This window comes from Pollicipes pollicipes, unplaced genomic scaffold, assembly GCF_011947565.3.
Source record: "Pollicipes pollicipes isolate AB1234 unplaced genomic scaffold, Ppol_2.1 Scaffold_4219;HRSCAF=4965_pilon_pilon_pilon, whole genome shotgun sequence".
Taxonomy (NCBI): domain Eukaryota; kingdom Metazoa; phylum Arthropoda; class Thecostraca; order Pollicipedomorpha; family Pollicipedidae; genus Pollicipes; species Pollicipes pollicipes.
Genome location: NW_023596448.1, coordinates 27,198,299 through 27,214,111, shown reverse-complemented (window position 1 = coordinate 27,214,111; position 15,813 = coordinate 27,198,299). Strand labels below are relative to the sequence as shown.

The 15,813-nt window shown below is 57.5% G+C and overlaps 1 protein-coding gene across 1 annotated transcript; it reads left to right on the top strand.

Annotated features, from left to right (window-relative positions):
• Window positions 1-1,957: 1,957 nt before the first annotated feature.
• LOC119095092 (uncharacterized) lies at window positions 1,958-11,696 on the top strand. Its single transcript, XM_037217983.1, has 10 exons — window positions 1,958-2,069; window positions 3,006-3,144; window positions 5,341-5,528; window positions 5,994-6,096; window positions 6,971-7,096; window positions 7,590-7,632; window positions 9,378-9,480; window positions 10,720-10,987; window positions 11,232-11,292; window positions 11,675-11,696. The coding sequence occupies exons 1-10, from the start codon at window positions 2,058-2,060 to the stop codon at window positions 11,694-11,696; spliced, it is 1,065 nt and encodes a 354-aa protein (XP_037073878.1). The 5' UTR covers window positions 1,958-2,057.
• Window positions 11,697-15,813: the final 4,117 nt, after the last annotated feature.

Here is a 15,813-nt window from a genome sequence, read left to right as displayed (position 1 = left end):
CTATCGATAAAAATGTGTTTTACGCGAAATTTCAATAACTTTTCTTGACAGCTTGCAGTTGACTTATAACGTAGCTGTAACGTGTCATTTGCAGTGTTTTTGAGCACTTTTGTAATCGCCGGTTTTTATTTTTGAATTGTGTGTTTGTCTCTCACCGTCTGCAATCATCCTGCCGTTACCAATATTCAGCACAAGCGCTCGCAATTTTAAGGCGCCAGGCACCGAAACACGGCGTTGCAGTCTTTGTTTGACACGTGGCGATGGCTCCTACAGTTAAGCCGCTAGCACCAGCCGCCAGGCGGCGGGCGGGCGATAACGGCCTCACATTAAAACAGCATCCTTCAAACGCTCCGTGGAGTAAGTTCCTGCGGGTTGAGTGCGAAGCCATAAGCTGTGTAGCTCACCTATACAATTGTCATGTTGTTACCCTGAATTCCGAGAGGATTAACAATTACAGCACCACAAACAGTCAATATTTCAGTGCGTCGCTGACGAGAACTGTGGGATTTAGCTGTGTATGTTTTATCGCGATTACAGATTGTTACAAACGACATATCCAGAGGGTGGACGGTGGACTATCTAAACAGTCAGTATGACTGACCCACGCTGCTGAAGAAAGCATGCATTATTCAGGGATGATGGTAACTCGGACTGTTGTCGAAACCACGGTAATAAAAGCCGCAATGGGGCAGATCAGAACGGCGCTCGTATAACTTGACAACAGGTTCACGTGCTTTATGGCGCAATGTAATCCGAAAACTACTCTGAACGCTTGGTACATTGTCCGTTGCGTTGTGAGTTGGCAAAATAAATCGGGTTCGACCCTATGAATGCGTTGCGGCGCTGGGCACCGTGCGACACAATTTTCTTTATAGCCTTCAGCAGAACCGGGCTGTTCCGGGCCGTGGACACAAGGGCTTCCTATTTTGTTATGTACTTCGCCATTTTTTCTCTTTAAAGGTGATGAGAGACATACCATGATAAGGACTGGGATGACGTCATTAGAGCTTAGGACAAACCCTTCCTCCCATTCGCACGTCCGCACCGGCCGCTAGTACCAGTTGGAATCGCAGCCGTTTGTGTTGCTGAACGCGACACAGCGTAGGCTCTCCGAGGTAACAGAAAACCCGAGACCAATGTGAGCGGCTCCTGAGCGGTCCAACCTGTCGGGAGAGCTCCATACAAAGGATCAGCACCGACAAAGGTGCCGGGCTCTCCGAAACAAACTAGAAGAACCGAAGAGCAATGTGGTGGGTCCCAGAACGATCGGGGGTGCCCCATAGTGATTAATGTGCACGGTAAAAACGAACACCGGACTCACTGTTAAGAGCTGTGGGCCCCTGGCAGATACAGGGGTCCCAACCAATGTAAATTACTGGCCCCGACTTTGTAGCTGATTGGGAAGTGGGCTCTAAGGCCCATACCAAAACGGAACCAACTGTGCGGTGCTGGTGATGCCAAACCGACATATAGGCTCATATCGAATCAGGGGGTGCGTGATTGGCACAAATATCCCTGTAGCTGTTATCTGAGGGCCTGTCCTCGCAGCTCAGAACCCCTGACTAATAATTCGACCATTCCTTTGTGCCCTTAGGCCCCAGAGGCCCCGGAACTGTGCGCACCGGGGCCCTTGAATGCGACCACCAGCCTTCCTTTTGGTCCCTTCGAGCATTCAAATCGCGACCTTAATGGGGGGCACGTGTCCCCTGTGTCCCCTGCCTGCACCACTGCGCCGCACTGGATCCGACTCTGCCGGTCGCAGTTCCTTCGTTGCATCCCTGGCCATTGGGATCAAAACCGGTTTCCAGGTCTTTTGTTTTCACGGCCTTGATCACATGTTTTTAGCAGCCCTCAACTACTGCGCTTCTGCGGCGTATTTGAAACGTCTTTTGACACATCGTCTTGGCGGCGCATTTGGGCGACAGGTGCCCGTCGTTGTTTAGGGTGGACAGGGAGATTACTATTGCTGGTTGTGGCATGAAGCATCGGCAGCTGAATTTCAGTCGTCTATTTTCTGCATCATCCAACATATGTGAAGGGTTCCAGCCTGCTTGCAAATGGTAGCGAAGGTAGGCGCAGGTAAGATTGTAGTTAGTTTGGGTACTCTTCAGGTGGACGTCACTGATATTCGAATTCTGAAATGGAGCACTTAGCATCTGAAAACGTTAAAGCCAGCTGATGACAAATGTCAAACATCACACATCAGTGCTTCCGTTTTATGTAAAAAAAGGATTTAAATGATTGTTTTTACTTGTCAGGACATGCATGAATGGTATTGTGTTGGTTTTAAAATGCATGGAAGTAAGGTTCATTAAACATTGGTTTGAGACATCAGACATAATTCTAACTATGCACATGACTAGGTACACTCAAAATTGTGAGTTATTTTCTCATCATAATTTTCTGGTAACAGAAGTCACTGACAACAACACTAAGTTTTGCCCAAGATACCCCACAGACTAGCAGTGATTTCAGCAGAGAGTTTAGTCTACTTAAAGCTGTTTCTGCTCTTCCTGGAAACAATCCCTTGGATGCTGATTATATTACCAACAAGAAAAGAAGGCTGATACTTGCCAGCAATCTTGTCATTGGCATAGACATCTGCAATCTGTAAAATGTACCCACAATGACAAATTTGAGTGCTCTCTTAGGCTTTTTATGCTTGATTGCCAATTAAGGGTCCAATAATGCTTGATGACAGCAATAGAATTAGCTGTCTGAAATATTGTGTGCATGCTAACACATAAGATGAAAGCAATGGTCTGGATAATTATTTCATCAGGCATTTGCATAGCAATAGCTGACCAGAAAAGCATATACAAAGCATGCACACATCTATATAATAAGCATCCTGCAGAGTGCAGTCAAGAATGGAAATAACTATGGTCATAAGTATATGTCAACTTTCAAAAAAATACTGCAGGTACTTCCTTTATTAAACTGATATCCTTTTGTTTGCACCACCTCTTACCAATGTTGGTAAGGTAATTTACTCTGACCCACAGATGATGCTACATTTTAAAAGGTCCAGCATCCTTTCAAAGAAGAAGGAGCCCAGCTATAGCTTTTGTCTCCACAAACACTACTGCAAGGCAGCCAAGAGCAGGAACAAGATCCATTGTGACTGTGGTGAAAATAGCAATGGTCAGTGACACAGTAGTGCCTTTTTGATCTTGTAGCATAATGCATTGTGCAGCCCATATTGGCACTTGGTCACTGTGAATGATAGAAGCCAACATGCCAATGTATGACAGATTGTGGTGCTTTTGTGGGGTGGACCTTTCCACCACTGTTCATGGGTGTACAATGCAGCAAACACAAATGGCTTTGCTGCTGTTCGTCTGTAATCTGGCCATCTTACAGGCAACTTGAATCTTGTCATAATTTCTCACCTAGGTTTGATGCATGACATTTGATGTCTCAGCAAATCCCAAACTTTGATGTTCACCATGCCTGTCTCTTGGAATCTGCCAAAATATTCTGGGTGCCACAAATGCATATTCCCACAGACCAACTGCACCTTGACCCTCCTCTCTCATACCCACTGCTGCTGGTGTGGTGGTGGGACTGACCTCCATCTCCACCCTAACCCCCCCCCCCCCCCCCCCCTCTCTCATGCCCAGAGCTGCTGGCGCAGCAGTGGGACTGACCTCTGACTACACCCTGGCCCCTCTCTCTCATGCCCAGAGCTGCTGGTGTGGCAGTGGGACTGGCCTTTGACTACACCCTGACCCCCTCTCTTGTGCCCAGAGCTGCTGGCGTGGCAGTGGGGCTGGCCTTTGACTACGCCCTGACCCCTCTCCCTCGTGCCCAGAGCTGCTGGTGTGGCAGTGGGACTGGCCTTTGACTACACCCTGACCCCTCTCTCTCATGCCCAGAGCTGCTGGCATGGCAGTGAGGCTGGCCTCTGACTACACCCTGACCCCTCTCTCATGCCCAGAGCTGCTGGCATGGCAGTGGGGCTGGCCTTTGACTACACCCTGACCCCTCTCCCCTCGTGCCCGGAGCCGCTGGCGTGGCAGTGGGACTGGCCTTTGACTACACCCTGACCCCCCTCTCTCGTGCCCAGAGCTGCTGGCGTGGCAGTGGGGCTGGCCTTTGACTACACCCTGACCCCTCTCCCTCGTGCCCAGAGCTGCTGGCATGGCAGTGGGACTGGCCTTTGACTACACCCTGACCCCTCTCTCTCATGCCCAGAGCTGCTGGCATGGCAGTGAGGCTGGCCTCTGACTACACCCTGACCCCTCTCTCATGCCCAGAGCTGCTGGCATGGCAGTGGGGCTGGCCTTTGACTACACCCTGACCCCTCTCCCCTCGTGCCCGGAGCCGCTGGCGTGGCAGTGGGACTGGCCTTTGACTACACCCTGACCCCTCTCCCTCGTGCCTAGAGCTGCTGGTGTGGCAGTGGGGCTGGCCTTTGACCACACCCTAACCTCTCTCTCATGCCCGGAGCTGCTGGTGTGGCAGTGGGACTGGCCTTTGACTACACCCTGACCCCTCTCTTGTGCCCAGAGCTGCTGGCATGGCAGTGGGACTGGCCTCTGACTACACCCTGACCCCTCTCCCTCGTGCCCAGAGCTGCTGGTGTGGCAATGGGGCTGGCCTTTGACCACACCCTAACCTGTCTCTCATGCCCGGAGCTGCTGGCGCGGCAGTGGGACTGGCCTTTGACTACACCCTGGCCCCTCTCTCTCAGGCCCAGAGCTGCTGGCGTGGCAGTGGGGCTGGCCTTTGACCACACCCTGACTCCTCTCTCTCATGCCCGGAGCTGCTGGTGTGGCAGTGGGACTGGCCTCCATCTCCATCCTGACCCCCTTCTCTCATGCCCAGAGCTGCTGGCATGGCAGTGGGACTGGCCTTTGACTACACCCTGGCCCCTCTCTCTCAGGCCCAGAGCTGCTGGCATGGCAGTGGGACTGGCCTTTGACTACACCCTGGCCCCTCTCTCTCAGGCCCAGAGCTGCTGGCGTGGCAGTGGGACTGGCCTCTGACTACACCCTGACCCCACTCTCTCATGCTCAGAGCTGCTGGTGTGGCAGTGGGACTGGCCTCCATCTCCATCCTGACCCCCTTCTCTCATGCCCAGAGCTGCTGGCATGGCAGTGGGGCTGGCCTCTGACTACACCCTGACCCCTCTCTGTCGTGCCCAGAGCCGCTGGCATGACAGTGGGACTGGCTTCTGGTTACACCCTGATCCCTCTCTCTCGTGCCCGGAGCCGCTGGTGTGGCAGTGGGACTGACCTCTGACGACACCCTGACCCCTCCCTCATGCCCAGAGCCGCTGGCATGGCAGTGGGACTGGCCTTTGACTACACCCTGACCCCTCTCTCTCGCTCCCAGAGCCGCTGGCATGGCAGTGGGACCAGGCGCGGGCGCCAGCTTCGGCTCGCTTCCTGCCGACGCACGTGGCCTGCCACGAGACGCTCTCCACGGGTACGGCTGTGCTGCTGGGCGACACCATCCTCGAGCCCGGCGGACACCACTTCTTCGAGGTCAAGCTGCTGACCGACCTGTACGGCACGGACACGGTGGGTCGCGGGCGCGCGGCCACGGCTGCCCAACCAGCGGTGCGGCCGGTCTCCCGCTTTAGCAGTCGGTTGGTGGGTCGCTCTGCTTTGTGACGTATGCCATAGCTAGTGCATGTGATGTGGTTGGAGTCATTACTGGCTGTTTGATTGCTATTTTGTGTGTTTAACTGCAGCATGAGCCATAATGATTTAAGCACGGTCATGGTAGTTCAGCTGTATGAGCTGTCATAGTGAATGTTTTTTAACTCGCAAAATTTTAGCGCTTGATTTCTTCCCTACCTAATGTATAAATAGGTTATCGAAATGTGTGGCTGTGCTCTGCCAACCCTGCACCTGCCTTGCCACCATATTCTCACGTTCTGTATATGCACGCCCCGCTGCCGCAACCAGCACGTGTACTGACCCGCAGAGGCCGCAGACAGCCGACCAGACGGGGACCGGGAGCTAACGGTGTGCCGCCCGCAGATGGTGGGTCTGGTGACGGACCAGTTTGATCCGGACTCGGCCAACCAGCGATTCGTGAGCCTCCTGGGCGCCGACTCCCACTCATGGGGCCTCTCCTTCCATGGTGAGGCCGCAGCGCCCGGTACACTGTCTGCACGGCTGTGCGGGTTACGCGCTGCTCGCTGACGCACGTCTTAATCACAGACCCGGTCAACTGTTCTGACGTGATTGCATCGGGAATAGAAAATGCGTCGTGTGTCGCTTATACTTTACCTACTGCTCGTTCGCACTCCATGAAGTTTGTGGTATTTGGGTTGTGTTGCTGGTGATTGTTTGGGTCGTGTTGTTGGTGATTGTTCGGGTCGTGTTGTTGGTGATTGTTCGGGTCGTGTTGTTGGTGATTGTTCGGATTGTGTCGTTGGTGATTGCTCGGGCTGTGTTGTTGGTGATTATTTGGATTGTGTTGTTGGCGACTGAGGTTTAAGTGTGCGTCCGATGCCGGGCAGCTAGGGTGAGAGACAAACGGCGTGTTTAGCCCCAGCAGCTGAGCGCGTCGTAAATTCTCAACCAAAGTGACGTCATTTGGCGCCAGTCTTGGAGTTCGGCTGCTCGGGTGGCAAGAAGCGCAATGCCATACGCAGTCACGATGTTGTCCGTGATGCTTCGTGATGTGCGACTGACGTGGACCGTTATGGGCCTCGGCACCCGCCAGTCAGTTAACTATCGGCATCTCACACCGTCGCTTCAGACCGGCCCGATCGTCGACTCCAAGGGTGCGCGCTGTCCTGACGCTGTCCTGACGCTGTCCGGACTGTCCTGATGCCGTCCTGACGTCCTGATGCTGTCTTGACGCTGTCCTGACGCTGTCCTGACGCCGTCCTGATGCTGTCCTGACGCTGTCCTGACGCCGTTCTGACGCTGTCCTGGCGTTGTCCTGACGTTATCCTGACGCTGCCCTGACTCTCTCTTGACGCTGTCCTGACGCTGCGCGTCGCCAGGTACGATCCGCCATGCTGGCCGCTCGCAGCCCTACACCAGCCTCTTCGGCAAGGGCTCCATCATCGGCGTCTACGCCAACCTTCGCGCCGGCACCGTCGAGTTCTTCCTCAACCGACGCTCGCTGGGTGAGTCGGGGCGCTCACTGGGTGAGTCGCGGCGCTCACTGGATGGGTCGATGGCTGACTGGGTCACTCATCGGCCATGAAGCTGTGACGCCGTCGTCAGGTGACCGTTACCTGGTAAGAAATCGCTCGACTTATTTGCTAAGGTTCGTTATTGGCGGACGCTGGCTTCGTTTCACGGCGCGTTCTTGTGTCTTGTATCGCAGTTTTATCCAGAAATGGTTGCGTGCTTGGCCTCTGAGGCATGGCACCCACTTGTCGAGCGCCCTCCGGATCGGCTGACCGCCCCTCGTGACGTGTTGACCGTCCGCGGTAACGACCGCTCGCCTGTTGACACGCCTCTGATTGTCCGGCTCGGTCAGTGGCCGACGGTGTCCTCGGGCACCCCAGCCGCCGTCGCGGCCCCGTGTCCGTTCGCCACACCGCTGGCGATGACCCGTCCCCCTCCCGCGTGAGGTGCGCTCCTCCCGCCCTCCGCTGACCGTCCTGACGGCAGGGGTGGCGTTCTCGGGCCTGAGCCGACCGGGCGACGGCGGCAGGCCTGCTGCCGGCGTTCTGCACCACGGCGGCCAACACGTGCGTGCGCCTGGTGACGGCGCTGTCCGTGGCCGACTCGCTGCAGTTCCAGGCGACGGCAGTCATCAGTCGCAGGTGGGGATCGCGCACTGTACTGGCAGAGGCTATCTCACGGACGCGGGGGGGGGGGGGGGGGGGGGGGGGCAGGCGACGTCGCTGATCGCTAAGTCCAGTGGCTGATCGTTGCTCAGGTCATCAACCAGGGAGGCTGAGGCTTGATGACTCGGGCGTCGACTGGGGTCACCAATCAGTTGAGATCGCTTCGAAGGGCTAGCTTGTGCTTTGGTGTTGCGGTATCATGACATAACAGGCTGTGAAAAGTCTGTCTTGTCCGGAGGTCACGAGTAGACATCATTTGATTCTGTTGACACGTTGGGGTCACAGGGGTCACACATGCCGGGTCAAAGGCCTTGGGATCAGGTCTTGGGATCCTGGCGCGATTCCGACCAGAAGATATCCACTGGCACAACCGGCCAGACGTTGCCAAGTCCTTTCCCGCCGTCGGACCGCCATCCCAGTTCCCCGTGCTGGTAAGGCTTTTGGAGCAGTCGTGGATCGTCGCTGCAGCCATGCCGCTATTGTTACGGATGTGCTGCGATTGCCGTTGGTTGCTAATATCGCGTGTGATCTGGGCAGCCTGCCGCACTGGTCGCTGGCGCTGCCAGCGCCGATCTGCCGTCTGATCCGACGCTTCCCGTGGCTGGACTACGTGGGTGTGCCGCGCGACAGCTGGCCCGCCGCCCGCCAGCTGGTGGTGGTGGACGACTCGCCGGCTCCGGAGGCGCCGCCCGCCCGGCCGGCCAGGCCGCCCGGTAAGGGCTCGGTGGCGGCAGCGTTGCGGCGTCTGTCTGGTGCGCACAGTGACGCATTGGATCTCGTTAATTGGACGTTTCTGTCGTCGGTCTTACTGTTGGCAGTGGTCCTCATTGTCCCGTGGGCTCTCATTCACCTTTCGTTTATCGTCCTGTATTTCGAGCTGCCTTCTGGTCCGTCTCCGTCGTTTTCCGCGCGCTTGTGGTAATTTCTTCCCTTAGTTTTCAGCTTGTTCTGTCGTCTATTTGCGTTTGGTTTGTCTTGTTAAAACCGTAGTACGGTCTGAACGTTCTCATCGTCTTGGAAATCACCATCTTACCCGGGTCCTCTTTCCTCACGTTCCCATGTTTCTGTGTCCCTCGCCTCGGCGAGGGTGAGAACTGCGGTGGTTGTGTTTACGCCGGGCATCCACTGTAGGGTAGGGGGGGGGGGGGGGGTAGAGCGAGTGAGTGAGCCACCTTTAGTTTAGAGTGTTCTGTGTGTCCATTTCATGCCATGTGCTGTTAAGGTTTAGACAACGTGCTTGACACATAAATCTCAGCGATCTCGAAAATTACTGCAAAAGCGCTCTTTCGAACTGCTGAATCGCGGCAATTCCACATTCAATCATCTCCATAATACCTTGCGTGCAGTTCCATTCATCGTCGCCAGATGTTTCCCTCAAACGATTGACCGGCGGCCGTGCACCCGGCGCGTGTCCGCCCGGCCTCTGAGCGTCTGACGTCGTGTCGTCCCTGACGCGTCTCTCCCCTCTCCCGACAGACGCTGGCGCCTCGCCGCGCCTGGCCGGCTCGCCGGACGCGGCGGCGCCGGCCGGGGCGGGCCTCCACTCGCGGCCCTCCTGGCTGGAAGACACGCCGTCGCCAGCGCCGGCGCCGACGACGGGGCCGCGCAGGTCTTGCCGCGTGATAACGCTCGCCTCGCCGGAGGAGGAGGGAGAGGACGAGGAAGAGGAGCTGCATCGGCTGGCCGGCGCGCCGCGCACCGTGCTGACGATCGTGCCGAGCCGCCGGCGCAGCGGCCGGCCGGAGCGCGCTGGCGCGCCGGCGCGCCGCCAGCACCGGCGCAGGACGCTGGCGGCGCACGCCGAGGCCGACACGCCGACGGCCGGCTGGAGGTGCGCCGGAGGGAGGGGCGCAGCCGACGCAGTGCCGTCCGCCAGCAGGGAGGGGGCCGCAGCGGAAGACGCGGCGGACGGAGCCGCGTTGCAGAGGGGCGGTTGGAAGGAGGGCGAGGAGGAAGATGGTGGTGGTGACGCCTCGCGAGCCGTCACTGATGAGGGCTCGCTGCAAAGGACGAAAAGTGAAGAGATGTTACAAAGGGCGCTGGATGATGACTTACGACAAGAGATCGCCGGTGGCGACTTGCGACAAGAGATCGCGGACAGTGGCGCGCTGAATATAAGCGGAGCTGAAGACGTTCTGCGGAGAGAAGACGGAGACATGGCACGTGCGATAGAAAATGGTGATGTTCTCCCAGGGGTTACTCAAGAATGCATGTCGCAAGACATAATGGTCAGAAACATCGCGCATACTTCTGGTGCCGACAGGGTTCCCCACAACGCTGCCCAGAAAAGGAGCAATCTGTGCGACACTGCAGGAGTGCCAAAGAGAGGCTTGTTCCAAACGATTACTCACGCGGACTGTCAGGGCAGAAGCTCTTCGAATGCTCCCGATAATGTCACCCACACAGACATCTCCGAGCGGGCGGGCAGTGAAGAAGCAGACTTCAAGTATCACGACTGGAGTCTGGACGCCTCCCGGACCAACGCCGAGGGATGCATTTCCGAATCTAGAACTGACGAACACGTAACCTGTGGGGTACCTGCGCGGTCTGAGGAACACCCCGCTGGTGCCGACGATGTGACCGAGATCGAAGAAGAACTTTCTCCCCGCGATTTTGTCACCAAACGGAGGAAAAAGACGCACGCACGAGGCGGCGACTCCCTGGCGGCTGACAGGAGAGTCTCAGAGGAGCTTGTCGATGGAGTCGGCCAGGTGGACGCCGCGCCGGATAGCGCGGCGGCCTGCGGTGCTCCGCAGGGCGTCGCCTTCGACAGTCCCGTCCTGGTACCAAGCAGCCCGCCCGGGCAGCGAAGAAACCCAGCGGATATGAGGGGCGACTGGCCCCTGGTGCCGAGCTCTCAGCCCTCGGAGGACCCGTACGGCGACGGTGGCGGCAGCGCGCGGACGGCTGTGGGCGGCGGTGACGTCATCCGTGACGTCGCGGCACTGGAGGCGGACGGCATACCGGCCTCGGACACTGGCTGCGACGTCATCCGTGACGTAACCGCCGTCGAGGCGGACAGCATACCGGCCTCAGACGCCGGCTGTGACGTCATCCGTGACGTTACCGCCGTCGAAGCGGACAGGGTACCGGCCTCAGACGCCGGCTGTGACGTCATCCGTGACGTTACCGCCGTGGAGGCGGACAGCGTGCCGGCCTCGGACGCGCACTGTGACGCCATCGATGGCGTCCGGTCGGGCATGGACGGGTTCGCCGCGGGTAACGTGACCGTCCGGAGGAGCCGGAGGCTGTCCAGCGCCAGCTGCGGACCCGATGTCGGGACGAGGCCGCGGGGAAGCGGCCGGCCTGGTGCCGACGGTGGCGGTCCCGGCGAGCTCACGGCGAGGAGGGGCAGGCGGGCCTCCAGTGTCAGTCTTGGCGATCCCAGCGCGGTGGTCGGGAGGCGAGGCAGGCGCAGTGTCAGCTGTGACGCCGCTGGTGAAGTCGCGGTGGATGTGAGCAGTGTTCTCGCAGGTGTCAGTCGGGGAGCTGCCGGTAAAGCTGCAGCAGCGCAAGACGAACCGGTGGTGGAATATCGGAGCTCGCCAACTGCGAACGTCACGGTACGACGAAGCAGAAGGCTTTCCGGTTTCATCTGCGATCCACCAGCGGAGGCCATCACCAAGCAAAAGGGAAGAGGCTCCAGCGCCAGTCGTGACCTTCCCGTTGAACCCGTCGCGAAGAATAGTGGAAGGGCCTCAGCTACCCTCTATGATTGTTCCGTCGAAGTTGTCGCGAAAAGAAGCAGGAGAGCTTCAAGTGTCAGCTACGATCCTTCTAAGGAAGCGGTCACAAAGAGAAGCAGAAGAGCCTCCAGTGTCGGTTATGGTCCTTCTGTTGAAGTCGTCGCGAAGAGAAGCGGAAGGGCCTCCAGTGAGTGTGTTTCCCCCGTTGGAGCTGTCGCAGAGAGAGCCAGGAGAGCGTCTAGCGTCAGTTACGATCACGTGAAAGACGCCATCACCAAGAGAGGCGAAGTAACCTCCATTATCATGAGCGATTCTCCAGTCGGAGTGGTCGCAAGGAGAACGAGGAGAGTGTCGAGTGCCAGCTACGATCCTCCCAGGGAAGCCGCCACGAAGAGAGGCAGAAGAGCCTCCATCGCCACGGAAGCTGTCGCAAAGAGAAGTGCAGTGATGTCCAATGTCACATGCGATTCTCCCGTTGAAGCCGTTGCAAGGAGGACCAGAAGATCGTCGAGCGCCACTTACGATCACCCCAAGGAAGCGACCATGGAGACGAGCAGAAGAGCCGCCACTGCCAGTTCTGGTCCTTTCGTGGCCACTGCCACAAAGAGAAGCAGAAGGGTCTCCGTTGTTTTGTGTGATTCTCCGGTCGAAGTGGTGGCCAAGAGAACGGGGAGAGCGTCGAGTATCAGTTACGATTCTCCCAGGGAAGCCCTCACGAGGAGAAAAAGAGCCTCCAGTATCAGTTTTGGTCCTTCAGTCGAAGTCGTCGCAGGGGGAAGCAAAATGGCCTCCAGTGAATGCGCTTCCCCCGTTGCAGCTGGCGCAAAGAGAGCCAGAAGAGCGTCGAATGTCAGTTACGATCCTCCTAGGGAAGTTGTCGCGAAGAGAGGCAGAAGAGCCTCCAGTGCCAACTCCGGCCCTTCTGTTGCAGCTGTCGCAAAGAGAGCCAGAAGAGCGTCGAGTGTCAGTTACGATCCTCCTAGGGAAGTCGTCGCGAAGAGAGGCAGAAGAGCCTCCAGTGCCAACTCCGGCCCTTCTGTTGCAGCTGTCGCAAAGAGAGCCAGAAGAGCGTCGAGTGTCAGTTACGATCCTCCTAGGGAAGTTGTCGCGAAGAGAGGCAGAAGAGCCTCCAGTGCGAACCCCGGCCCTTCTGTGGAAGCTGTCCAAAAGCGAAATGGAAGGGTCTCCGTTGCCATGAGCGATTCTCCAGTGGAAGTTGTCGCAAGGAGAACTAGGAGAGCGTCGAGTGCCAGCTACGGCCTTACTAGGGAAACGTTCGCGCAGAGAGGCAGAAGGGCTTCCACTGCCAGCTCTGACCCTTCCGCTGAAGCTGTCACAAAGAGAAGCAGGAGGGTCTCCGTTGTCATGCATGATTCTCCGATTGAAGCCGTGCCCAAGAGAACGGAGAGAGCGTCAAGTGTCGGCTACGATTCTCCCAGCGAAGCCGCCACGGAGAGAAGAAGGGCCTCCAGTATCAGTTATGGTCCTTGCGTTGAAGTCGTCGCGGGGAGAGGCGGAATGGCCTCCAGCGTGTGCGTTTCCCCCGTTGAAGCTGTCGCGAAGAGAGCCAGGAAAGCGTCTAGCGCCAGCTGTGATCCTCCCAGGGAGCCCGTCACGCTGACAGGCAGAAGAGCGTCCACTGCCACTGAAGCTGTCGCGGAGAGACATGGAGTGATCTCCAATGTCACACGTGGTACTCCTGTTGTAGCTGTCGCAGAGAGAACCAGGAGGTCGTCGAGCACCAGCTTTGATCGCGCCAAGGAAGTTGCAGCGAAGAAGAGCAGACGAGCCTCGACTGCCAGCTTTGACCCTGACCTTGAAGCTGTCGCAAAGAGGAGCGGAATGAGCTCCATTGTCACGTGTGATGCTCCAGATGACGTGGCAAAGAGAACGAGGAGAACGTCGAGTACCGGCTTCAGTACTCCCAAGGAAGCCGTCACGAAGCGTAGCAGACGAGCCTCCGCTGCCAGCTACGATCCTGGTGTTGAAGTCACCGCAAAGAGGAGCGCAAAAACATCTGGTGTCACGTGTGATTGCCCACATGGAACTGTTGCGAAGAGAAACAGAAGGGCCTCTACTGCCGGTCCAGACCCTCCCGTGGAAGCCGCCGCGAAGCGAAATCGGAGAGTTTCTGCCAGCTATCATCGTCCGGTTGAAACTGTCGCAAAGAGAGCCAGAGGAGTATCCATGGTCACGGGTGATTCTCCCGAAGAAACCATCACAAGCGGGGCCAGACGGGTCTCTGCTGCCAGTTCTGACTATGCAGGCATTCGCCCAATGCGAAGAAGCGGGTTCGTGCTGAGTTCCACGCCCGAAGTCCTCCCCGAAAGTGCCGCGAACCAAAGCGCACCGACTCCGGGTCCCAGTTGGTGCGACTCCCGCGAGGTCGTGGCGAAGGAAAGCAGGCGCGTCTCTAGTGCCAGCTTTCACGCCCGTGGAAATGCGACGGCGAAGAGCGTCGGGTCAACGAGAAATGCCGACAGCAAGGCGTCCAGTGAGCTTGCGGCGAAGCCACCTGCTCCGAACGACAGCCCTGAGCTTCTCGGTAAGGTCGCGAAGAAGCGAAACTACGGGTCCACTGCTGCCATCGACAGCGTTTCCGTCCAGACGGGGATGAAATGGAGTCAGAGACCGTCGGCTGCTGGCTGCGGCGTCTCCAGTGGAGGTGTCAGTCGACGAAGCAGGCGATCTGACGTTGGCTGTGACCGTCCCGGCCAGCCGATAGCGAAGCGAAGGCGCGTGGTGTTGAGTGACAGTTTTGAAGAACTGAGTCCAGTCGCGGTGCGGTCGAGCGAGTCAGAGTTCAGCCCCGCCGGTGTCGTCCCCAGCGAAGCGAAGGGTGGGAGGAACCGGCGGGCTTCCAGCGTGGGCTGCCGTCCTCTCCCGGAAGTCACCGCGAAGCGAAGCGTGGAGCTGTCCGGTGTCAGCCGTCGCGCTTCTGGAGGCCTCAGCGCCGTCCGCGCAACACCAGCGCCGAGCGCGAGCCCCTCCACTCCCGCCAGCGCTCCGCAGCTCCCTGTCCCCGACCGTGACGTCACGCATCGCGTGACCACGCGGCGGCGGAGCGGCCGGCGGTCGAGTGGCGCGTTTAGCGACGCTGCGTCTTGCAGAGCGCGCGAGCCGCCCCAGGACCGCGCCAGCCAGGGCGCCGCGAGTCCCAACCGACTGACCGTGCTGAGTCCCGACCTTGACGTCGTCGATGACGTCACTGGGAGTCCGTCGGGGGACGCGCTGCGGACGTTCAGAAGACGGGTGTCCGCCGCGGCCGGGGGCGTGTTCGGCGACAGGCGGGCGCGGCCGCGCGCGCAGACCCGCACGCCCGAGGGCGGCCGCCGGCGCAGCGCGCGGCTCCGCTTGCTGACACTGGTGGAGGAGTCGCCGTATAGTGACCTCAGGTCACCCGAGCCGAGCCCCGGCCGGTGACCCGGTGCGCGTTCGGCGACAGCAGGTGCAATTTATAGTGTTTGTGAACCGGCTGTCCTTTGTAAGTGGCATTTTCAATGGAATGAATGGGTTGTATGTTGTTCTGCTATTCGAAAATATATATATGCACTAGATTGTGACGGTTTTGTGCCGCGTTCGTGGTTAACGCATCGACGCTGGCTCCACTTACCTGTACTATCGTAGATGTGATGAGTCGGAAGATTACAGGCTGTTACTGAGAAAAAATGTTAGGTTTATGCGTGAAGGGCGGCGTTATCTTCTTGATATAAGCTGGAAAGGCCTTTAACTCTTAAGTTATAGGTGACGGCCAAGCACACATGTGGAAATGTCTCAGGTTGTTGGGACCTGTCGGGTTTGAAAGTCGAACTTTTTTGGAAGAGGAATTGATGCAGTTCTTAATGCAAAGCGATAAAGGTTTTTGGTAGGACCCTGCCATTTATCAACCAAATTTGCATTGGCAGTTGATGGTGTTTGATTCGTCTCCGGATGAAAGCTCTGACAATGAATTATTGGTATTTATCAAATGCACGTCACGCAGCCCCTTGTCATGCTCGTGGCGCATCGCGGACGGAAAGCAGCAGTGAAGCGGTGCAGATCTGTATCGTCTCATTCCTGGTCAGGGGGCTGACGCCTCACCATCCCCCAGTGAATAGGAAACTGCACTCCTGTGTATAATATTAAGTGGCGTCGTGGCAGCTCCACATCTAGACATTTGTAAATCCGCATTATAGTCGGTTTTATTGCTTATAGACAGCAGGAGTCGGATGAGAAATCACTCCGAGTTGAAAAGCTAAGATCAGGTGTCAAATCGCCTTGTCTGGTAAGGCAGAGTTAAATACCCCAATTCACAGTCGTTACAACCAAAATCCGCGCATCTGGGTGGGCCAGAGCAGAGCTCAGAAGCAGCAGTACACA